The sequence below is a fragment of the Echinops telfairi genome, unplaced genomic scaffold (assembly GCF_000313985.2).
Source record: "Echinops telfairi isolate 266 unplaced genomic scaffold, ASM31398v2 ScPeMD7_7469;HRSCAF=8507_0, whole genome shotgun sequence".
NCBI lineage: Eukaryota > Metazoa > Chordata > Mammalia > Afrosoricida > Tenrecidae > Echinops > Echinops telfairi.
Genome location: NW_022111372.1, coordinates 48489602 through 48515497, shown reverse-complemented (window position 1 = coordinate 48515497; position 25896 = coordinate 48489602). Strand labels below are relative to the sequence as shown.

Below are 25896 nucleotides of genomic sequence, written 5' to 3'. Positions count from 1 at the left end.
AGCAGTGGTTCTCAATGTCCTAATGCCGAGACGCTTTAATAGTTCCTCATGTTGTGGTGACCCCCAACCATAACATTATTTTCATTGCTACTTCATCACTGTAATTTTTCTAGTTATGAATCGTAATGTAAATATCTGATATGCAGGATGTATTTTCATTGTTACAAATTGAAAATAATTAAAGCATAGTGATTAATCACAAAAACAATATGTAACTATATATTGTGAAATATTTATTTCTAATGACAAATAAATGAATTTTTGTCTTGAAGCATAGTGTAGCATGGGTAGCAGTCTTAATATAACAACAGTAAACTACACTGCTACATTTTTCAACAGTATGTGTAAAAAGCCAACATCAGTGCAAAGGTTGAGATAACTTCTTCCTCACCAGATCAGAAAATCTCGGGGCAGTCTTTGCAAGAGCACAACGAAGATCATCTTCCACAAGTCTACTTCTGTATTTAGGCTTGATAACCAACAAGCTGGAAAACTCTGTTTCACAAAGATTTGTTGTTGGAAATGGAAGAAGGCACACCAGTCTCAGACAGAACAGGTTATGACTGCAAACACTTGATCCAGAATTCTGTAACTGGCAATGTAGAGAAATCAGTTGTCGCTGCATCGCTGTTAATAAGTTCAATGAACTCCTCTTGTGCTGTCTCAGGAACATCTTCAACTTTTGACTGTGAATGGACTCTGGTAAGAGCAAATGGAGTGTCAGGTAGATTAGGAAAGTGCGATGAAATTTTGTCTGTAAGCATGTGCAAGCATTCTTTCACAGAAATTATCATTGTAATCCTTTTTGTCTGGTTCAATGTCATGTTCCTCAAAGAAAACAGATAAAGTAGGCAACATGTAAATTTTATTTTCATCCAATTTTTTTTTTTTTTTTTTTTTTAAGCTGAAGTTTCATTTGGAATGTTTGGATCTATTCAGACAAATCGAGGCATTTTGCATTTGGTCCTTGCAGTGATAAATTTAACTCATTCAAGATGGCAAAGATGGCAACCAAGTAAGCTATATTCTGCAGTTCACTTTTATCACTGAAAAGTGCTTCAAACTGCGCTCTTGCTTTCTGATTGAAAAACGTTTTGAGTTAATCACGAAGTTCAAAAACACATTTTAAAACGTTTCCTCTCGACAACCAACTCACTTCAGTGTGAAATAGCAGAGCATTGTTTGGTGCATCCAACACATTGCACAGTTGTGAAAAGTCGGCTATTTAAAGTGCTCGCCTTTACAAAATTGACAGAACTTATGATGCTTTTCATTACTTCTATTAACTCTTGTGGCAGCGTCTTCATTGCTAATTTGCTGATGAATCATACAGTGAGTTCTGATGACTTTTGGTGACTCATTCAGTACCAAACATTGAAATCCAGATCGCCATCCTAGCTTAGCTGGAGCACCATCTGTGCAAACACCACAAACCTTTTCCCAAGAGATCTTATGCTCTTTCAGAAATGAACTGTGTCAAATATTTCATGTGCAGTAGTTGTCCTTTCAAGATGTTTGCAAAGAAACTAATCTTTAAAGTCGCCATCATTAATATATCTCGTGTAAACCAGTAACTGAACAGTTGGCAATGTCTGTAGATTCATCAAGCTGTATGCTAAATATTGGAAGTGGCGCAGATTTAATTTCCTGGATTACCTGATCAAGAATATCAGCAGACATGTCATCTATTCTTCTGTGGACAGTGTCCTTAGATAAGGAAATTGCACTCTATTTTGTAACAAATTCGTCTCTGATCATAACTCGAACAATGTCTTTGGCCGCTGGCAACAGTAAATCCTCGGCAATGGTGTGAGGTTTCATAGCTCTGGGGACTCCGAGTGCCACCAAATAGGAAGCTTCAGTAGCCACTACGTTTTGTTTGTCGTACTTGCCACCAGTGTCAAGTCTGGCTTTCTTGAGTCCATCAGCTTTGCTTCTAAAATAGTTGGTATCTTTGCTGGCAAAGCTCGGATGCTTGCTATCAAAATGGCGTTTTAGTTTGTTCAGCTTCATAGATTCGGCTGATAGAACCTCACAACATATAACACATCGCAGTTTCTCAATTCCTGCTGTAATTATTGAGGTAAAACCATACTGTAAAAAATCCTCACTATATTCTTAACATTCTTCTCTACGCGATCCACTCTCATGGGATGGTTTGCTAATGAAAACAATATATAACAATAGCTTTAATAATATAAAAGATGATACATGGCATAGTTCAGTCAATACAGTTCATTAAAGTTTCCTAGGATTTACCAGTTTGTTTTTTACAAACCTGTTACTATGACAAGGGGGCAGCATTTACATCAACCACAGCTGAATATAAAAACACCGATCAGCATCCAGATTAAGTTCCCATGATACATATATATATATATTTTTGCAGTTGATCATACAGTACATGATTTTACATTTACTCAGTAATTATAACTCATGAAGCATCGTTTTACCTCCAATACTGTGCTTTCAACACAGCAGCTGCCCTTTACACAGTAGCTGCTCTCTACACGTGACTGGTCCGTGTAAATACATTATGGTGTCAACCCTGTCACATACACCTGTATTTGTACAGGGTGTATGTGATGGGGTTGGTGCGATGATGTCATCACACGGGATACTCGTATGTGGGCTTATCTGCATGTGGGCGGCCCCACCTGGAGACGGATAAAGCGGTGTCTCTTCCTAAGACCATCGGATATATGTTTTCCGATGGTCTTAGGTGACCCGTCAAAGGGTTGTTCAACCCCCAAAGGTGTCCAAACCCAGGTTGAGAACCGCTGGTTTAGAGTGACCCTGTCCTCCCTCTCAGGGGTACCACCAAGCACCACTGTATAGGCCGTACCAACTATGTGCTGAGTGTGGCCATCCTTGACAACCGGCAAACTGTCTCTAGCTCCAGAGATAAAGTGTATCAAGCTGTGGAATTCTCTGGGTATCCAGAAGAACACCGTACAACCGGTGAAATGAAGGTATGGGGTTGGATCACAGTTCTGGATCATTCCCATCTTTCCTCTACTATATGGAGGGATCTCAAGTTTGTCTGGAATCCAAGGGTTCTCAGATGAGAATACAAGGCTGTTAACATCCATCTCACAAAGCAGGATGGAGAAATAGTCTAGACTTTCATGGGACAGGACATTGCCTTCTGTCTCCTGTAGGACGAGAGCCACTCTGAATGGGTGTCCTGTGCGCGCTTTTCACCCAACAGCAGCAATCCCATCATCGCCTCCTGTGGCTGGGACAAGTTGGTCAAGGTGAGTGAGCCTGGTGCCAGGGCCACAAGGCCATTACCAGGGAGAAAGTGCTCTGATTGCATCTAGAGGGTCACGGGGTACAACTTTAAAAGCTTGGCAGACCCCTTCTTCGTAATTTATTAAGATGATTCCGAATGCACTGTGGGTTGCTGTTTCATTAGCATGGGGCCTTGAGATGTTTCCCAAGTGAGCTTCTTCCCAAGTCCCCAAAGGGTAATGAAAGTGCCTTGGGTTTTTCTGGCTATTGGACTGGCTTCACATATTAGAACAGGTGCCCTTTTTGCGAATAGGCTCTTCCAAATCCTCTTCAAGGATTTAGAGGTCATGTCTCAGGAAGCGAGTACAAACACTACATCCCGTGGGTTACACCCTCAACGTCCCCCTGCTGTTACTTTCTTGGTTCCAAGCCATTCGATTTGCTGTTTGGCCTGCAGTGTTCTCAGTGGCTGGTAAAGCATTATGCCCTTAGGTGGGAGCTAAACCCTCCGACACGGCTAATCTAGTTCCTCACTTGTGTGGACCCCACCTCTCTGTCACCTTAGGTTTTGGAACTTGGCCAACTGCAAACTGAAACCAACAATTTGCCACACAGGGTACCTGTCTCTCGAGATGGAGCACTGTTTTTGGGGACAAGGAGTCGCCAGTGTAGAGAAAAAAATACACATTTCTGAAGAGCATTTCCCAAAATAACATTCAAAGCAAGCTGTTTTCTGTAAAGCTAGTTTGCTAAAACAATTGAGGTTAATAGAACCTTGTCATTTCATAATTGATTGTGGGGAGACAAGCTGTCGGTACCTAAATGGGGTAGGAGTCCTGCATTTAAAGAAAAGCCTACAAAGATAGCGTTTGAATTTTTGGCTTATCAAAAATTAGGAGGAAAACCGGGATTAATTCAGATAAACCCTTGGACTTTGAGATTACTATGTGCGTGAAGTGGCATTGCCCGTTTCACCATACCTGTCTGCTCCGGATGGCCAAGGCATGCAGTGGGACCTCAATGAAGGTCAAGCACCTTCATACCCTTGAGAAGACATCAGCGTCCAGTGCTTCATTCCCAATGGAAGCTGCCCCAGGCCCCAGGATCAAGATCGGGGTGAGTGTGGATGGCTATCAGACTAAGTATCTGGCTGCCCACGGGGAGCCTTGCCAGCTGACTTCTCAACACAGGCAGTCCTTTGGTTACAAACATCCATTGACTTATTTGCCCACACCCTTTCAAAGGTTTTTTAAGCTGCTGACCTTGCAGTTACACCAGCAGGCTCCTTGCTTCCTAAAAGGCAATTAAAAGCTTTGCCAGTCCAGTTCCAATCACTGAAAGGTTTTGAGCCCGTTTTTCTTGCATTAAATAGCTGTGTGCACATATTCCAGCTCCACTACAAATTTCACTTAAAAGACATAAAAGGACATGGAAACAGATCTTGATCATAAGCCAGGGACTGCCTATTTTGCAACGATGGGCTACATTTAGCTACTTAAAGGGATAAACTATTATAGTCACTTAATCATCTTCAAAATGGACAGTAATGGGCAGTAAAATTGTTGGAAGGTTGCTCTACACATTGTAGGATGTTTACTTACCACTCTATGCACTAGATGGTTAAATCTCTCCTCAGAAATGATAACTAGAGGCTTTCATACATTACCAAATATTCAGGGTAGGGGTAGAGGGGGAACACGACCTTCCTGTTTAAATGAGATTCATATTTAAAGGGCCTGCGTGAGACCTATCCAGGGTGGGCGGGAGGCACATCTTATGAGAACTTTTAGTTGCACCTTCCTAAACTATCTGTGCCATTAACATCATTTGTGGGTGCCCTTGCTGCTCCCAGCACTTGGAAGGCAAGATTATCAGAGATAGAACTGAACCAGGGAGTTATCAGCACCACAGCAAGGCTTGAGCCGTCCCAGTACACGTCTCTGGTCTGGTGTGTGTGCTGATGGCCAGGTAAGTGTCTGTCCTCAAGTGACTCAGCTTGCATTTTTTCCGTTCTTGATGTGACTAGTCTATCGGCCTCAAAACCACCACTGATTTTAACATAAAGTACAATGACCAAAGATTAGCCAGGTTTGTTTTCTAAGACTTGTGAGGTGTGCCAGAAATGCATACTATGTGCTCCGGCATGCGGTAAGACTGGTCTGAGGACATGGGACGTCGGAACTTAGGAACACGTCTGGGTCCATACACCGATTGGCTTGTATTGCTGTTGTTAGGTGTCACGGAGTTGGCTCTGACTCCTATTGGTTCCATATACTATAGTTAAACACTGCCCGGTCCTGTGCCATCCTCCTAATTGCTGTTCGAGCCCACTGTGAGTCCAGCTTGTCAAAGGCCTTCCTCTTTTTCACTGCCCCTCCACTTTACCAGGCATGCTGTCCTTTTCCAGGGATGGGTCTCTCCAGATAACGTGTCGAAAGTATGTGAGAGAAAGTATCACCATCCTTGCTTCTAAGGAGCATTCCGGCAGTACTTCTTCCAAGACAAAGTTGTGGTTCTTTTGGCAGTCCATGATACTTTCAATTTTCTTTGCCAGCACCATAATGCATATGCATCAATTATGTAGGAATACATAATCATCACCTGTATTTTGGTTAGGGCGGTTTAGAAAACAAGGTATGAAAGGGGTCGAATTTTTTTGAATTTTTCCAGAAACTTTTGGAAGCCTCCTCTTAGCCTAAAAAGGCCATCTTTGCTGACTGGTGAACTGTAGACTTCCACTGTAGAGAGATATCTGAGCAAATCATATATTTCTTGCAGCCTGTTGGCTACATAGATAATCTGGTGTGTGTTTATGTGGCAGCGCACAGTAGAAATTCATGGCGCACCTTTTTGAAATAAAAAAAAATCTAGCTAACTTTGGGTGTCTTTTTTCTGACACTCAAAACAGTCAATTCCTATCTTAAAAAAAAAATCTCTTCAGTGAACACTGGCAAACAGAAAGGTGGTGATGACGTTGGTAAAGCCAACAAGGTTCTGATACTTGCCTATATAAGGCTTCCTGTGGTGTTACTAGAATCTAATGTCATGTTCTTAAAGTTATGTAGGATATGGCTTGCCAGATCTGGCCCATCATAGTGGCCCACATTTCAGCAACTGATTCTTATATGAAGGACATGGCACCAGGATTAGAGGAAGGCTTATTAACAAACTGAGCTGTACAGATACCTTGTTTCCTGAAAAGGAGGACTAAAAGCCCTTGCTGATGAAGATCAAGGACTGCTGCCTTTCATATGGGTAACATGTTAATGTTAAGAAAAGCACATTCCTTAGACTTAGACTAAAAGGTAGCCATCATGATAAAAGGAGAGGAGGTTGAAGTGGTCAAGGATTTCATCCTCCTTGGATTCACAATGAACACTCATGGAAGTAGCAGGCAAGAAATCAAACAATGTATTCCACTGGGTAAATCTGCTGCAAAAAGTTTCTTTAAAGTGTTGAAGAGCAAGGATGTCACTTTTGGTACTAAAGCTCCCCTGATCACCCAAGCCATGATTATTTTTAATCACCTCTTGTATATGTGAAAGTTGGATCTTGAATATGGAAGACCAAAGAATTGATGCATCTGAATTTTTGTGTTGTTGAAGATTATTAAAAGTACCACGGACTGCCAAAGTCACAGACAAATCTATTTTGAAAAAGTATAGGCAGCAAGCTCCTCAGAAGCACGGACGCTGAGACTTCAGGGGCGTTCTCCAGAGACCAGTCCCTGAAAAGGGGTGGCACACTTGGGAAAGTAGAAGAGCAGTGAAAACTAGGAAGACAAACAAAAAGATGGGCGGTTACAGTGGCTGCAACAATGGGCTCAGCAACAATTGTGAGGATGGCCCAGGATTGGGCAATGATTCCTGTCACCCACAGGGTCACTATGAGTATACGTTTCTCAACTTCATTGGCCTACTGCCTCCTTTTCAGTAAACATACTATTCAGCAGTCCCTCCTCCGCCAAGCAATTAAAAACATTTGTACTATAGCCCATAATCCAGGATACAGTATAGGCATGTTTTCACCGGCTCCCTGGATTGTTCCAGTGCCTCCCAGAAGGCAGTATCACCTACTTTGGGAAACATTGGTCTAAAGGAATACACTTCACAGAAGCAAATAAACTTTTATTCAACTCCACAACACAACCCACCTCTCCCTTTCCCTTAGAACATGAATCGACCTCGGCTATCAAAGCAGAGGGCAAGCTTGTAAGTGACAAAAGGCAAGGGATTACTAGAAAAATAGATTATACCCAAGGCTCTCCTGGTGGGGATCCAAACCCCTGTCCCCAGGCATCCCCAGCAGGGCTTTGCCAAATGGAACTGAAGGCATGGCGAGAGGCTGGAAACTGAGATGTTGTATAAGCAACTCCACTGAACAGAGGGGAAGGGGCCTGGCAGTGAAAACCCTGAAACCGGGAGGGGTGGGAGGGTGAGTTTTGTTCCTAGATTGTGTGCTGGAATGAAGGGCAGGGGAGCAAATAATTTATTGGATGGTGGAACAGTATGTAGGCTCAATTATGTCGACCACTCCAGATCTCTCATTGAAGCTAAGTTCTGGCCAGTCTATGGAGGTAGAAATAGGGGAAGGAAGGAACGTTTAGAATTCCTCCCCAAGTCCCCAAGAGAGTAGACATTTATTACCCAGCTCTACCCTTTTCCCCCAACCTGCCTCCCCATAAAAGCTTCCAAATCCCTTAGCTAAAAGTCTGTACCAGAATATGGAATTGGAATATGGGGGATGTTAGGATTCATGCCCAAACCCTTCAGAAATTACACAAGTGGGGAATAAGAAGTTAATAAGGAATGATATCTTCCCTAACTTAAATTCAGACCCCTAGGGCCAGACTGGGCAGACAGGAGGGAGAGAAGGCCAGGAAGCTGTTCTCATGTCAAAGACCCATGCAGACCTGTTGGACAGACAAAGTAGGTGAGAGAAGGCCTAGTTGGTGGCCAGGAAGGTTCTTTAGGCTTCTAGGAGAAGCAGGGGCCTGGGATCAAGGGGGAGTGGGAAGCAACGCATTAACATTGGAAAGGAGCCACTGAGACCCCAAACTGATAGGCCACTCTCCATCACCACCCGACCCCCCAGTGTTTACCAGAGGGGCCCTTGCGGGTGGCAGGCCAATCAAGGGCAAAGCTTGATGCGTGTGCTCTTGGAGAGCACTCGGAAAAAAGGGAAGACGCGCTCGCCCAGGAAGGCAGCTGAGAAGGTGTGCACATGGGCCAGAGTCTCTGCGTTGTAGAAGCCCAGGCGCCCGGCCTCATAGTCCAGGTACACACCAAAGCGCCTTGGTTTCTCACTTGGGCTCAGCAGTGTCTGTTCTGTTGAGCTCTGTGCCTGGTAGCGTTTGCCATTGGTGCCCACACACCACACTTCCCGCTGGAGCAGAGGTTGCTGGGGTAGATGGAGTCTGCGGCGGCGATGGTGATGACGTGAGGAACTGACATCTCCACTGCCCAAAGGCAGCCCTCCAGAGCCCACCTTCTCCTTGTGATGGGTTGATTCACGGGCAGCGCCCACCGCCCAGCCCCGACGCCCGCCCACCTCTACCTCCCAATAGTGCCGGCCAGAGCGGAAACCCTGGGCCCCTAGTACACAGCAGTCAGCCGAGAAGTGCTTGGGGTGGTCAACCTCCTGCCGCTGCTCTGCCAGGCGGACCCCCCGGCGATCAGGGGACAGCATCAGGGCAGGGTGAGCTGTGTCAGGGTCCAGCGTCAGGTCCACTTGGGAGAAGGGAGGACAAATGTGCCAGGGCTGGAACAGCTGTTCCCCAATCTCAATTAATTCCATGGATTCTCCCTTTCCAGCTGCCCGCCCCTCACCCTGCAATCCACTTCTCCTCAGCTCCACACCCTGGGACCCACTATCTCCCCATCTTGTTCCCAGGACACTTGATAGATCTTCCATTTGGCTTCAGCTTTTCCCATCACTCTATACCCTGGCCTATGACAGCGTTACTTGACATTAAAGCCCCAATTGCAACATCAAGGTATCCATCCCACTTGCTCTGGGTCCTAACTTTCCCCAGACCCCAGCTCAGGCCAACAAAGGGAAAGGGAAAGGACGGTTGTACAGGTGAGCTCCCTACCTCGGGCAGCCTGACAGAACATCCGGCTCATTTTCCTCACGATGGCATCAGTCAGGAAGTCATGGCTATGAGGTTGGTACGGATCAGGGGACCAGGCTTCGGGGGGCTGCAGCTGTACTTCTTCACACCTGGAGGAAGGGGACCGGGCAGGGGGTAGGACCCGATATTCCCAGAGGAAACAGCAAAGGTTGAGGGAAAGGAGGGCCCAGGAAGCAGAAACGAAGGTCCTGGGAAAGGAAGGCATGGAAAGGGGTACCCAAAAGAGGGAGGGATGGGGAACCAGATGCTACTGGGCCACAAAGGGTAAAGGGAGGGAACACACCTATTGAAAGTCTCCTTGATGTCCTGGGAATAACAGAAAGAAAAAGAGAAAGAAAGAGAGAGAGAGAGAGAGAGAGAGAGTCAGCTGCACAGGGATGGTTCTTTCTTTCTCCCGATGTTCAGCCAGAGAAAGGACTGAACTGAACTGGGAGGGAAAAGAAGCACCCTTATAGACCTTAATAACTTCAAGTTCATCTCAGCCATCCTCTACCTGGCATGCGAATTCACCTCATCCTGCAGGGAGCGCTCTGATTTTAAGCTACCTAATAACTTGAGAGGTCACCAGGAGTATTCCCCTAAGTCTCATTTAAATCCCTTGAAAATGGAATCTTCTTCACGCACTGGTCATACCAACCACAGGATTGAACATTAACAGATTCCAGCCTAAAAAACCTGGTTTGATGTCTAAGTCAAATCACCGTGGTTCCTCCCAAGGAGGCAAAAGGCAACTCTGGACCGATGCCTGAAAAGCACTGCCTGACTATGCAGACAGACAGACACAGGGTACTGGAAGTGGGACAAGGGCAAGTTCAGATGGTGGCGGCAAGTGAGGGAGGGGGCAATGTTTACCTGCAGCAGCCGCAGGCCCCCCTGCTGGCTCCGCTCCTGGGCCTCTGCCAGGAGGCGGCTCAGCTGGGCAGCCTGCTCTGAGAGGCGGCAGGCCATTGCTCCTGCACGCCCCAGCTGGGCTTCATGCATCTCTCGGAGGCGTCGCTCCAACCCCGCCTGCTCCTCCGCCAGAAACCGCGTCAACCGCCCGAATTCTGAGGCCACTGCTGCCAGCTCTGACTTCATCTGGCTCTAGGATTGAAAAGGGAATAGGGGCATCACTTCAACACATTTAATATTCACTTCTGCAGCTATTGTCCCTCAACTCAAGGCAAAGGAACCCTGCATCCCCCAGGCCAAGGAAAGACTTGGGGGTGAGAAGTAGCTCCGGGACCCTCTCATCTCTCAGTCTCCCAAACCCAATGTTATAGTCCTAGTACACTGGTCTTAAAACTCGTCAACCTCTGCCTGGATTCTCCACTTCATCTGCCTCAATTTGACTCTTCCTTCAAGCCTAAGCTTAAAATCTTCCCTGAGGTCCTTCAGATCTAAATCAAGACCACCTCCACTGAGTACCACTGTAACCCTTCAAGGCATATATTTCTCATGTTATCTCAATCTAAAATTTTATGTTCATGTTGGAGTATCTTTTAACATTCCCCTACTCCCACGCCCACCCCATCCCCAATGGCACCATAAGCTCCGCCGATAGGAACTCGGTATGTCTTTTTTTGGTACAGTGTCCTCAGACCCTGGCATGGAGTAGATACTTGGTAATAGTTTTCTAAATGAAAACTTAACCAATGTTAGCCCTCTAGATTAGGGGCCAACAAACTTCTGTAAAGATTCATATAGTACATATTTTAGATCGTGGTTATTATGCAGATATTCACATAATAATCAGATGATGTATTGCACTGGATAAATGTGCTGCACAAAGCCTCTTTAAAGGGTTGAAGAGCAAGGATGTCACTTTGAAGACTGAAGTGTGCCTGATGCAAGCCATGGTGTTTTCAATACATGTGAAAATGGAACAATGAGTATGTTAGGCCGAAGAAGAATCGCTGCATCTGAATTATCGTGCTGGTCAACAATATTCAAAGGACCATGGACTGCCAGAAGAACAAATCTGTCTCGGAAGAAGTACAATCAAAATGTTCCTTAGAAACAAGGATGGTGAGGCTTCATCCCATGTACTTTGGACATGTTATCAGGAGAGACCAGTCCCTGGAAAAGGACATCATGCTTTGGAAAAGTAAAAGGGAAACAAAAAAAGAGGAAGACCAGGCAGTGTTTCCTACCGTTGTGCATAGGGTTACGATGAGTTGGAACCAGATATACTCATGTATAAGCCAAGTTTTTCAGCACATTTTAAATGTCATTTTTGTGGTAAAATTAGGTGCCCCAGCTGATATTCGGGTAGGCTTATACTCAAGTATATATGGTACCTTTCTTTGCACCCTTCTCTCCCCCTGGAGAACCTTGGAGCCTCAACTTGGGCAGCTGGCCAGAGACAAGGTAACGTCTTGACTCTTAGACTCAGATTCTTGGCCCAAAGTCCAGTAGGAGCCAACAGCAGAATCCCTAGGTCAACAATCCTGGGCCCTGAATAGTGACAAGGCCTAGCTGATGGCCATGGAGGCAAACCTTGGTAGTCAGGTAGGAAAGGGACAGGGTGAGAGGTCCTGGCTTGGCCTCGGCAGTTCACAGAGCTGGCCTACTCTAGCAGTGCCTATTTACCTTCCAGAATCTCACCTTACAATTACAGGGTTGGGGTGAAATGGGTGGGAATATAAGGAAACAACAGATTGCAATGTCAACATTCACTAATTCCTCCTCTACCTTAAACACCTTGGCTCTCTCTGGCAGTATAACAATCTTCCCCAGACTGTATTCCTCTGAGGCTCGGTGTTCTCTACCCACTACCAGCACCCCCACCTGTGGGGTCTCTAAAGGTTGCTCTGTGGGATTTGCTTTGCCTGCTTCTGATTTCTGTGCTATGCAGCAACATGACTATGCTATGCATGCTTCAGTTGCTTTCCAGCAACGAGGCTCTTGTTGCTCCTGCATTTGGAGGCTGGCATGGTAGTGTGGAGCATAGGCTCTGGGGTTGGAGGTCCAAAGTAGAAATCTTAGTCTGTAGCAATGAACCAACCTCTCCAAATCAATCCTCAAATTTCACTCCAATTTGGAATCAAGGAACATAGCTTCCAGCCCTCTCAGGTTCTCCTCCTCTCAGAACCCTGGAAAGTTATCTAACTTTCTCCTAGGCCTTGGCTGTCACTCACAGGGAATCTAAGAACCACTCTAAAAGTGAGCAGCCCCATCTTCCTTGACTACAGAACCAGCCATCTCCTACCAAAGAAAGACATTCACCCACCGTCAGCTCTGTCACCCGCCTCTCCTCCTTGGCCTTCATCTTTTGGACAGCCTCCAGATGCTTCCTCAGCGGTTCCACGTGGCCCTGAAGTTTTGCCTGACAGAACGGGAAAGGAATGTTAGAGGTCTGGCCTGGGAGAAGCACCTGCCCTTTACAGCCCACTTCCCCCATCCTCCCATAGCACGTTAGCGCCTAAGGCCTGATCTACATAAGGGATGATCTATGAGCATCTTCCTCCCCCTTTTTCCTCAGATCACATGAAGGCCTCTCACCTTCCTCCTGTAATTATGCACAACCCTGGTGTGTATTCCTGAAAGCGGGGAGCCTTATGACTACAGAGCCCCACACTCAGACTTGGGATGGATCTGGCTCTCTGTCCCATACCATACATCCCCCGTTGCCAACAAGTTGATTCTAACTCATAGCTGAGTGACTGTGACCTTACAGAACAGAGCAGAGCTGTGCCTCTAAGACTTAAATCTTTACAGAAACAGACAGTCTCATTTTTCTCTCATGGATTGGCTAGTGGGTTTAAACCAATGACCTTGTGATAAGCAGCTCACTGTGTAATTCACTATGACCTCAGCGTTTCTCCACCATGCACAGTGCCTCAATATGAACCCTCCTGCTTTGGTCTCTTCCGCCTTACAAGTAACCCCTGTGGCTTGCTCAGCAGTTAACTCTAAATACATTTCTGATGATTTTGTGCCTGTATTAAGAATGCTTCAGTTGCTCTCCAGCAACGAGGCGTTCCTTGCTCCTGCATTTTGAGTTTCACCTTCTACACCCCCTTTTTTCACAGCCTCTGTTTCAGCCAAATTAAATGATTTCTTTTGTCTTTCTTTCTTAGCATAATTCCATACTTTTAACACCATTGCTGCTTTTGCCAGAGGCTACTTAAGACAATTTTTCTTCAAGACCCAGCTCCCACACACACCCGTCTTTGATTCCAAGGAACTTTGACTAAAACTTTTATACCACCCTAATCATTTATGAGTGTGTCTCCGCCATAACATCGTGGGGTCCTGAGGGACAGGGGCTACTTTACTTGACTCTGTTCTCTTTTCCATTCTAGTAGCTAACACAAAAATGTCTCCCCCTAAAAGTTTAACTTTAAAAGCAAATATGCGAGTTCTACTTTCCCAAAACTTGAAGTTAAGTCTTGTCCTTTAAAGGGCTGTTAGAGATCAGAATGGGTGTTGCAGGGGAACAAAAGAGACCCCAAATCTCGAATGTAATTTATGGAGCACATTTGTTATCTTAGGACAAAACATATCATCCATATGAGGGAGACTATTAGCATGATGGATCATAATAGCACTGAAGAATTTAAAGAAATGCAGCCACTTAAATCAGCATAGAAATATGAAGCAAACTGTCGCTAAAGCATGACTGGCAACAGATCAGTATATCAGATGTGGGAAAAAGACCCTGACTGGGATACAATGTTCTGGATAGAAAACATTACAAGATTGGCTCAGGGCCTTGAGATCAAGGCAGGCGGGGTATGACTCATGGTCATGCAGACCCATTGCCATCGAGTCAATGCTGACTCATACTGACCCTATAGGACAGTGCAGAACTGCCTCTGGGGTTTCTGACACTGTTTATGGAAGTAAAAGCCCCTGTGGAGCTGCTTGTAGTTCTGAAATCCTGACTTTGCAGATCATAGCCCAATTCTTAACCACTATACCACCAGGGCTCTAATACTGCAAATTCCCTCAAGGGAATACCCAGGCAAATCCCTAAGGCTAGCTCTAGGAGTGGTGGGAATCCACTTTCAAACACACTCAGCCTAAGGGCAAAACTATACACTCTGCTGGTTAATGGGCAGAAAGAATTCAATAGAGATGAATCAATGTGGAGACTCAAAATGGATTTAGACCTTTCACTGTAATCCAAGGCCTTCCAGAAACCCAGTGTCCTACCACAAGGATGATCGCAGCCTTTTGTCCTTTTGTGTCTTCTACTTCTTCAACCCCCCTCTCTCTTTTCCTTGAGGGCTAACAGCTGAGATCTAGTCAGACCTACCTCTGAATACAACTAAGTGACCAGAGGCAAACCATATTAAATTGGGAAAGCAAAATAAAAACATTCAACACTATATTTGGCATACAACAGCAAAAGGTAAGACAATGTTATCCAGTATTCTCTCCCTAAGCCTCTAGCCTGCCAAAGACACCCTGATAATGGCCTAAAGCAGCTGGCTCTCAGCACTGAAAGCAGTTGCTGCACAGGATTAGAGAATGTAGAAAACATGACAGAAAGACGTCAACTCATAATATACAAATACACAAAATATTGCCTTTTGATATTACTTCGGTTTACAACTGTCACTGATTTCCACTCCAGCAATTCCAAAATATCATGCAATTTACCATTTAAGACTTCTGAAATTACTGACAAGTACTCATAACCAAAAATCCAACTACATTACTCAAACTAAAACAAACACAACACAACTGACCGTCAACATGTTGGTTCTGACTCATATCTATCCTTTAGGCCAGAGTACAATCATCTCCTTGTGTGTCAGAGGCTGTAAATGTTTACCTGTGTTTTAGAAAGCCTCATCTTTCTCCCAGAGTGTGATGGTGGGTTCTAACTGCTGACCTGCCCAATGCATAATCCGCTATGCCACCAGACTTCCTGACTACATTGTTGCTGTTGTTAGGTGCTATCAAGCCCATTCTGATTCAGGCAACCCTATGTAAAACACTGCCCAGCCCTGCACCATCCTCCCGATTGCTCTTCTATCTGAGCCCAGTGTGGTAGCCACTGTGTCAATCCATCTTGTCTAGGACCTTCCTCTTTTGCACTTTTTACCAAGCATGATGGCCTTCCAAAATATGGGTGACACATGCTCACCATCCTTACCTCTAGGGAGCATTCTGGCTGTAGTCCTTCCAAGACAGATTTGTTTGTTCTTTCAGCAGTCCATTGTATTTTCAATATTTTTCATTGAACTTTCTTTTTTCCCCCGCCCCCATTGTACTTTCAATATTATGGTGCCAGTAAAATATTGAAGTGCCTCACTACATTGCTATTTAAAAGACTTATTTAAAAATCTTTCACTTTTTAAAGCTGTATTTACAAATCATTTGTGGTTACTACTCAATCAAGAAATGTTTCTAGACAACAGTGACAAGCTGATCACTGTATGTATCTGAAAAGAATAGACTAACTCTTCCTAGCAGAGGATGTAAGTCACATTAAGATACAATAAGACTTAAGTTACAGGGACACCACATGTACTGAGTAGAAATGTACTCCATATGGCTTACAAGACAGAGCCCTTTCAGAAGCAGACAGCCAGGTCTGCCAAGCAATGAGATCCCTCTGGGCACTGACTGGCAGTAAAGTGCAGAACTACTTATGCCACCCAGGGCTTTCTTCAAGCCTCCTAAAGGATTTTCAGTAGTATGTATTCAACTGATAGGATCAATACAAATAAAATCCAGTTTCAGACAGTCTTCAGAAGAATCCTGTAGGAGGAGAATGAAGGAAACAAGAAGGTATGCCCATGGATAGGCCCCCCCTGGTTCTAGTTAACTGAGCAATTGCACACTGCGTGATGGGGTACAGTTACCTAGGAAATAAGGGCATATAAAAGGTCCAAAGGATCACAAAACTTCCACTAAGGACATAAGGCCAAAAAGTGAGGTTGCCAATACAGTGATTCCCAAACTTGACTTGGCCCTCCTAAGAAATTCTCCCCAACACTGATTCAGAAGCTCTAATGGTAGACCCACTGTCTGAAGTTCCTCTAATAAATGGGACCGACAAGATGTGCATGAAAAGGACAGTTTACTTATAATCACAAATAAGGGATGTAGGTCTTAGTTGTGCACTACTCAGAGCTGAGATGCTTTTATACACATTACCCTAAAATTGAGATAACAAATAACATCTAACTTGAGGTGACTCTAGGTGTGAAAACACAAGTCTTAAAGCCAAAAAGTACTACATAGACCACAGAAACCACCTTCCCCTCTTCCTCCTAATCCTCCTAACTTCAACCCAGCCAGGCCCGGGTTAAGTAGTGCTATTGGTGCTGCTGTCATACAAACAAATCTCCTTCAGCTATGCCCAGAAACTGTAGGGATCAGAGGTAAGGAGGTAAGCTATTACCCACACCTGAATGAGACTCCAAAGAGTGAGGTCCCCGGTCAGAGATGCCAAGCTAACAACAGACATTCAAATGATGGTAGCAGCTGTTTATGGTGGTCATAACCATGTCCATTTACTAGTAGCTGTGTAGTCCTTTATACTGTACTTACACCTCTCTGCCTTTTGTTTCCCAAACTGTAGAATCTGGACACCCAAAATCACAGGTTTTTAAAAATTTTAAGAGTCCAGTGCCTGGTAGACAGAGTATGTTCAATAAATAACATTAATCCTGATTTGATAGCACCCAACAACAACAACAACAATCTTGGAGACGTTAAAGTTCAACAGACTGTCTAAATAAATAGTGACAGAGTTAGGTTATCTGGCTTACAAAAAAAGAGAAAAGATTAAAAAGCCTTTCTCAAAAAAAATTTAAAAAGCCCTTCTCTTTTTATTTTCTATACTATTAGCAATGGTAAGAAGTTCTGGTCATTACATCAGACTTGATGCAGACCCAACAACAAAAGTTTGCAAGGGGGTGAAGACCCAAACCAAATCCTGGGGTGGATAGGGCACTCTAGTCAGGAGCAAGTGTGGGACACTTAGGTCTAACATTAGTCTTTTTTAAGATCCTGCTTCAGAGTCCAAGTTCTTCCCACCTCTTGGGGTCATAGTCAGAGAGTTCAGATTTACCCCAAGGAAATGGAAACTAGTGGTAAAGCACTAGGGACCTGTTACCAGCACTGCCACACCTGAAGACAGAGGAAGGGTGAAAGAGCAATGGGCTGCTCCTAGGAGCTGCAGCCCTGTACTGTCTTCAGTAGCTTGCCTGATATGCCCTGTGGAAGCCAGTCTTGTCTGGTATCTCCTTTGTCTGTGTACAGGAGACTAGTAGACTTCTCACTCTACTAGGGGGTACCCTCCCAAAAAAAACCCACACCGGAATTGTGTTGGGCGCAGCAGAAAATCAAGCAACTCGCTCTGAGTTAGTGCACCTAGAGGTATCTCCTGTGAAGATTCTCTCTGGTCTCAGTGAATTTTCTTGTAAAAGCAGTTGTGCTTGAATCTCATTCTTTGTGATGGCCGATTTAAGAGAAAAGTGTGTGGCTGTGAAACTTCATTTCCTGCTCAGGAAAAATGCTATAGAAACTGTGTGATGTTGAACACAGCTCACAAGGACAGTGCTATGCAGAAAACTCAAGTGTACAGTGGTTTTCTCCTGTCAAAACAGGTGAAATGTCGACTGTTGACAAACCTCATTCTGGACATCTGTCATCTTCCCAAACACAGAAATGTTGACGTGAATTTGTTCCACAAGGTCAGACTGTTAATCAAGATTTATATTTAGGGGTTATGAAAAGATAGCTTAACAGTGTGAGACAAAATGTGGCAGAAGGAGGACTGGTTCTGCCACCACAACGCACCTGTTCACGCAGCCTTCTCAGTGTGCCTGTTTTTGGCAAAAAAACAGCATGCCTCTCTTACCCCATGCACCTTACTCACCTGACCTCGCTCCATGCGACTTCGTTTTTGTTTCCACAAATGAAGAGGGGAATGAAAGGACAGCAACATAGAAGAGGTGAAGAATAAAATGAAGGAGGTGCTGTCAGCCATACAAACAGATGAGTTTGAAAACTGTTTCCAAGAATGGAATTGCAGATTTGACTAATGTATTAAGTATAATGGAGAGTAATTTGAAGACGATAAGGTTATTTTGTTAAAAAAAATTAAATACATAGCTTGGGGGGGGATTCTGGTTTGGGGGGGTACCCCCTCATATCCCACCTCAGTGCTAGTAAATACTTAAAGAGAGCATCTCACCAGGGCAGGAGGTTCTTTGATCTTTGGGGAGAAAGATTGAGACTACCCCTAACCTACTTAGCTTTATAGGAATTTTGTAAATTCCACAGCTTGCCCCAGAAGCCTGCCCTCACGATATCAGATGTCACAGGATATTGGTATATACACACATGTACAGATATATATACTTATACATATATATAGTCCACTTCACACACACACACACAAAAGTTTACTGCTCATAATTAACCAGTATTTTCCTTCCTGCTAACTTCTTTGCAGCCCTCCCTCCCCCAGGAAAGTATCACATCACAGCAAGCAATCATCAGTTATGACTAGACTCAGCTGGCAGAACATGAGTAGAAAAGGCAGTCACAACCTTCAGGTCACCGAGGTACAAAAGGACTTGTATCCTGTCAAGAACCATAACTGCACCTTAATGAATCTTCATTACTGTTCCTGAAAATCTGTTCCTTCCCCTCAATTTACTTCCTGGTGTACACTTACAAACCTGTCAATCCTCTCCCCTAGCTAGCCTTAGCGACTCTAATCCCGCTGCCTCACTGCTTAATCAGTCAAACTCACTGTCACTGAAGCCCCTTTGCTTCTCAGCTGTTTCGAGGAAAACCTGGATTGGTAACCAAACCCAAACAACCTAATCCAAACTCGGCGATTCTGACTCAGAGTGACCCTATCGGCAATGCAGAAGTGCCCTCTGGGGAGTTTTGAGACTGCAAATCTGTACGGGAGTAGAACGCCTCATCTTCCTCCCGCTGAGCATTTTGGAACCGCTGACCTTGAGCTTAGCAACCCAAATCGTAACCCACCCACTGTCCCACCAAAGCCCCTTGGTTTGGAAACGGATGATTCCGTTTCTCGGCACCTCCTCCTCCTCCCCCACAAGCCCCGTCTCCTCTGGACTTCTCTCACCTTGTATTCCTGCACCACCTCCTCCAACGGCACCACGCTGTGTTGTTTGTGGCTCCTGGATTCTCGGCACACTACACAGATGGCCTCTTCGTCCACTTCACAGAAGAGTTTCAGGGCTTCCTGGTGCTTGGGGCAAATGCCCTGCTCGTTCCCTCTGCTCCTTCGGCCGGGGGCCGGGTGCATCTGCCGAATCACTTGCACCATGTTGGCCAGCTGCAGGTTGGGGCGAAAGCTCCGGCGGGGAAAGCTTTTGCGGCACTGGGGACAGGTGAAACACCTCCGAGGGGCAGGGGGCGGAGGCAGTGGGGTGACGGGCTCCAGCTCCTCTTCTTCGTCCTCCTCCAGGACCTCCTCCTCGTCCTCTTCATCTTCCCCCCTCAGGTCCTCATCCATGTCCCCCAAGTAGTAGTCCAGGTCTTCCTCCTCATCCTCCTCCTCCCACACATAGTCCATGTCGTCCCAGTTCGACTCGCCCATGCCATTGGTCCAGAACTCCCCCTCCTCCTCCTCCTCCTCCTCCATGCCCCCCTCGTAGTCGTCGTCCCGCATGGGGGTGTCCCACCCACCTCCAGCCCCAACAGCCTCCACTTCTTCCTCGTCTCCATCGTCCTCCTCCTCCTCCTCCCGGTCTAACTCATCCCGATCCTCCTCATCCTCCCCGCCCCACAACTGGGTTACACACACTCGGCAGAAGTTGTGCCCGCAGCCGATGGACACCGGGTCCGTGAAGTAATCGAGGCAGATGGCGCACACCGCCTCTTCCTGGAGGGTCTTCACAGGGTTGGGTGTCATGGCAACGGCAGCCATCTTAGCGTCCAGTCGGGGGCAGTTTAGATATACGGAAGGGGCTGGGAGGGGGGCGGGGGTCTTCCCTCACAAACGCCCAGGAGGCCTGACCCACCCCCAGCCCTGCCTCTCCACACGTCGCTTCAAGGCAAACCACAGAAATGACCTCCCGACAACCCACCCTCCGCATAGAGTAGCCTACTCTCTGGCGACAAGCGTGTCTCTGCGACGGTAAGGGAAAGAGCTGAACGCCATCGCTAAGTCCCTCAGGTGGCCCTGAGTGCAAATCTATCCCAACGCTCCCTGGGCCGCCTCATAAGCCCCCGCCCTCCTCACGTCCCGACCTCATTTCATCATTTCCGGTCTCACAGCCAACACTTCCGGCGTCGGTTTCCTTCCCGGCCCCTGAGCGACAGGAAGCGGCGCGGAGACGCTCTAGCAAGCACTGGGGGGGAACGAGCTCTGGCTAGGAAGTGGGAGGCCTGCGCCTCTATGATGTCGGCGGTGGGAAGAGACGGAGCGGAAGGCCCGCCCTTCCCCCTCCCCCGCCGCTGGAGAAAAACTTCGAGAACGCCGGCAGCGACTCCCTCTTCAGTGTGAAGATTGTATTCCCTGGACGCCCCGCTGCCGGCTGGAGACGGGTGACGGCACGTCGGGACCCGGGTGCTCGTCCAGTTAGCGGAGAGGAGGGCTCGGGGGAGTCCGGTGACACGCAGGGCACTGACAGGGGAGAACTTTGTCGTTCGGAGGCGCAGCTTCCCTCGAGGGCTCCGGGGACGCAGCCTGAAGCGGCTCCGCGGGGCTGAGGCCAGACACACCCACCGCCGAGCCAGCCGGCTGGTCCACGTAGCCTCGTCTAAATGTTCTCGTTAGGTGTCATCGAGACAGTTCCGTCTCAGAGCGACCCCATGATGAGATGCGAGACTGCCCAGCCCTGCTCCAGCCTCGCAGTTCTTGGGATAGTCGACCCCCTTGTTGCAGCCGCTGTGCCGGTCCATCTTGTCCAGCGCCTTTCTCGTTCTCACCGCCCCTCTGCATTACCAAGCATGGTGTCCTGTAGTTCTGTCATTATGTCCAAAGTGTGTCAGAGAAAGTCTTGTCATTCTTGCCAAATAAGGAACACTGGCTGCACCTTTTTTTGTACTTCAAAAATGTGTTGGCTCGTTTGGCAGTCTATGGTACTTTCTTTTATAGTTTTATTGATATAATTCATATATCATGCACTTCAATAGTTCAGTCATATTAAAAAGAGTTGCAAAATCATGACTACAATCAGTTCTAAAACATTTTCTTCCTTCTTGTACTCCTTATTATTAGCTCCCTATTTCCCTCCAACCTCCCCTTGCAAGCCCCAATAAGCCATTAATCCAGTTATTGTCTACAGATTTACCTGTAGGTTTACATAAACTGGAAAACATACCCAACACAAACAAACTAGCAGCATTAACAAAATAACTAGAGGAAAAAATCAGGAAATATTGAAAACTGGAATAAATTTTTAGGGTCACAAATGAGATAAAATGATAAGGTCTTAAATTGTAGCCCAGCTGGTTCTGCACCAACTCCCTTTCCACTGCATTCTGCATGCTAGCAGGCTATTCGAACCCCTGGTCTCTGATCAGAGGGGATTCACAAGAGGCTTAATTCACATGTCTTTCCCCTTCACTATTTTTTTTAAACTGAAACATTCTAAATGGGTAAAAGGGAAATGAACTGATAAGATATTCTATTTTAACCTGACAACATTTGCCATAATCAACTTTACAATGCTCTCTTGTCGGATAGCAATGCTATTCACATCTCTTGACTATAGTCAGAGGGAATTCGAGGGAGGTGTAATCTCCTCGTAGGGACCAGGTAGGGACCCTGCAAATGGAATTTTTTGGCTTCTATTGTCATCCATAGCCTTCTGCAAATTGAGTGTTCGAAATTTAAGCCCTGATGCCATTCCCTCCTTTGGATTTGGATTTTATTATATCTAGACCTTAGATCACACCAGCTGGTGTGCTTCTTCCATGTGCCCTTAGTTGTTGCCTCACTTAGATAGCTCCTTGTTTTAAGACAAGCCTTTAAGGTCCCAGATGCTATTCTTTTTGATAGCTGGGCACCATTTGACTCCTTCATTATGCTTTGCTATAGCACCCAACTCTTCAGTGATCCCTTCATGAGAGTGAGCATCAAGCAGGGCAGTCCAGGGCACTTTTAATATTCTTAGCACCATAATTCAAATGCATTGATTCTTCTTTGGTGTTCCTTATTCCATGTCCAACTTTTGCATGCATATGAGGCAATTGAAAAGACCATGGCAGTTCTCAAAGTAACATCCTTGCTTTCTAACACTTTAAAGAGGCCTCGTGCAGCAGGTTTACCTAATGTAATGCATCATTTGAGTTTGTGGCTTATAGATCCAAATTAGATGGAAATCGTTAACAATTTCTTTTCTTCATGTATCATGATGTTGTCTATTGGTCTAGTTATGAGGATTTTGGTCTTTACTTTGAGTGATAATCTGTATTGAAGGCTGCAATCCTTGATCTTTAGCTGTAAGTGCTTCAAGTCCTCCTCATTTTCAGCAAGCAAGATTGTGTCATCTGCATATTGCAGGTTGCTAATAAACTTTCTTCTAATCCTGGTGCCATACTCTTTTTCATATAGTCCAGTTTCTCTGATTATTTGTTCAACATAGCGATTGAACAAGTATGGTGAGAGGATATAACCTTGACATACCCCTTTCCTGATTTACAATCATGCAGTAGTCCCTTTTTTCTATTCGTACAACTCCCTCTTGATCCATGTACAAATTCCGCTCGAGCACAATGAAGTCTTCCGGAATTGCTATTCTTCGCAAGGCTCTCCATAGTTTGTTATGATCCACACAGTTGAGTGCCTTGACATAGTCAATGAAACACAAATAAATAACTTTCCAATATCCTCTGCTTTCAGCCAAGATCCATCTGACATCAGTAATGGTATCCCTATTCCACATTCTTTTCTAAATCTTGTCTGAATCTCTGGCAGCTCCCTGTCAATGTACTGCTGCCACCATTGTTGGATAATCCTCAGCAAAATTTTACCTTTATGTGATATTAATGATATTTGTCTATATTTAGTTCATATAGATGAATTTCCCTAACTATCATGGGCAATGGAATGGTGATAAATTAATTACATGCGTGGTAAAATGGAAGGGCAGTGAAAAAGAGAAAGACTGTCAAGGAGAGGGACGGCAGAGTGTCTGTAAGAATGGCCTCAAATGCAGTGATTGTGAGGATGGCACGGGATCAAATGAAACAGGCAGTGTTTCGTTTGTTGTACATGGAATCACTGAGAGTTGGTAATATACTGGACCAGCAACATAATACAGGGCAAGTGTTTTCATTAGGTTTAAAGACAATAATGTGAAGTGTGTTCATAAAGGCCACCTACCCTAGTTTACTCTCCAACAAAAGTGAAATCACCTTCCAAGGTGTCATGGATTCTGGGAAATGTGGTCCCAAGAAGGAACCGTGGCTCACAAGACAGCATTGGATTTGTTTCTAAAACATTGTCTGTAGGGTAGCTTAAAAGTATCATTAAAAGAGAGAAGGACTGGCTGTAGAAGCTCTTCTGTCTGAACTCTAGTCCCACACAGTATATATATAATCATATAAGAGGATTACTTTTGCCTCACGTTGGGGGTGAAGCTGTCTACTCCTCGGTCAAGTAGAACAGGACCATCACCTCTCATGGTTGAGGCAAGGCCCAACGGGAAGGTGTTGACAGCTCAACCACCCAAGGAGCCAATGCACTGGATAGTCTGACCTTGGCATAAGATAAAGTAGACACTTCTCCTCTTGTTCCCTGTGAAACTGCTGAAGCACAACGTTCTGCAAAAGATCAGTTATACTCCCTGTTCCTGGCTTCATCCTCCACTCGAGTTTGTGATACAATTGCTCAGGCAGTTTTGCCTGGATAAATAAACACGCTGCAGTTGCTGGACAGTCTTCTCCCACATCAGGGGGAAAGGCTTCACCTGGCCTCAGCTTTCCGTAGGCTATCTTCTCTTTTCATCATACCCCCCTCCTCCCTCCTGCCGTCCACCCTCCAGTGTTCCAGGAGCTGCACATATCGCTGCAGCCTCAGCCTCTGGTCATGCAGTCTCCGTTTGTTCTCCTCTGAATATCTCAGTGTTGTTTTGTTTGTTTCTTACACATAAATGTTAACTACCAATTACAGGTAGGTCATAATTCTGGCAATGAGCGCAGTTTTACTTACACAAGAGTAATGAGAAAATACAAAAGGTGAAAATTCCAAATTTCCTTCCTCTGTGTTAAATACTTGGCTGCCTCCCTCCCCACCTCAGAGACAGGGCCATTCCTCCACTGCTAGCAAGTCTGAGGTGGGTCAATGGACTAGGGGTTAATTAGCATATGCAACACTGTTAAGCTATGGGTTGGTTGTTTTTTTTAAATCATTTTATTGGGGGCTCCTACAACACTAATCACAGTCCATAGATACATCCATTGTGTCAAGCACATTTGTACATTTGTTGCCATCATCATTTTCAAAACATTTTCTTTCTACTTGAGCCCTTGGTATCATCTTCTCATTTTTTCCCTTCTGCCCTACCCTCCCTCCCTCATGAACCCTTGATAATTGATACAGTATTATTTTTTTATGTCTCACATTGACCGATGTCTCCCTCCACACACTTTTCTGTTGTCCACCCCGCTGAGATGGATGTATATCCCCCTGGAATATGTAGATGATTGTGATCAATTCTCCCTTTCTCTCCCCCACCTTCTCCTTACCCTCCTGGTATTGCTACTCTCAATATCGGTTCTGAGGGGTTTATCTCTCCTGGGTTTCCTGTGTTTCCAGTTCATATCTGTACCCATGTACATGCTCTGGTCTAGCCAGATTTGTAAGGTAGAATTTGCTTCATTTTAGTTAGGGGGTGGGAGGAGAAAACATTAAGAACTAGAGGAAAGTTGTAAGTTTCATAATTGCTATGCTGCATCCTGACTGGCTCATCTCCTCCCCATGGCCCTTCTGTAAGGGGATGTCCAGTTGCCTACAGATGGGCTTTGGGTCTCCACTCCACTCTTCCCCTCATTCACAATGATAGATTTTTTTGTTCTGGGTCTTTGATGCCTGATGCCTGATCCCATCGACACCTCGTGATCACACAGGCTGGTGTGCTTCCTCCATATGGACTTTGTTCTTTCTCAGCTAGATAGCCACTTATTTATCTTCAAGCCTTTAAGACCCTAGATGCTGTATCTTTTGATAGCCGGGCACCATCAGCTTTCTTCACCACATTTGCTTATGCACCTGCTTTGTCTTCAGAGATCCTGTCCAGAAGATGAACATCACAGAATGCAAGGTTATTAGAACAAAGTGTTCTTGCATTGAGGGAGTACTTGAGTGGAGGCCCAATGTCCCTCTGCTACCTTAATACTAAATGTATAAATATATGTACATAGATCTATTTCCCTATTGTTATATATAAATATATTTACATATGTACATGTCTCCATTCGGGTTTAGGTATTTCCTCTCAGCAACATTGACCTTGATCAAGTCCTGTCAGGCATCCTATACCCTCCTTGCCATCAATTTTAGATTACTTGTTGTTCCCTTGTCCCTGGGTTTGTTAACACCCACTTCCTGCCTCCCCCTCTCCAGGCTCCATTCCCCTGCCCCCACCCTC

The 25896-nt window shown here is 45.4% G+C and overlaps 1 protein-coding gene across 3 annotated transcripts; it reads right to left on the bottom strand.

The window, feature by feature from the left end:
- Window positions 1–7346: 7346 nt before the first annotated feature.
- Window positions 7347–20522, bottom strand: TRIM41 (tripartite motif containing 41). 3 transcript variants are annotated; one of them, XM_045284597.1, is made up of 7 exons: window positions 19419–20522; window positions 12579–12674; window positions 10220–10450; window positions 9651–9673; window positions 9329–9456; window positions 8791–8963; window positions 7347–8210 (listed from the first exon to the last, which is right to left on the bottom strand). In XM_045284597.1, the coding sequence occupies exons 1-7, from the start codon at window positions 20223–20225 to the stop codon at window positions 8124–8126; spliced, it is 1545 nt and encodes a 514-aa protein (XP_045140532.1). In that variant the 5' UTR covers window positions 20226–20522; the 3' UTR covers window positions 7347–8123. The 3 variants fall into 3 exon arrangements, with proteins under 3 accessions (XP_045140532.1, XP_004696893.1, XP_045140531.1); XM_004696836.3 differs by having other exon boundaries at window positions 7347–8963; XM_045284596.1 differs by lacking the exon at window positions 7347–8210 and having other exon boundaries at window positions 8852–9003.
- Between the last annotated feature and the right edge of the window lie 5374 nt (window positions 20523–25896).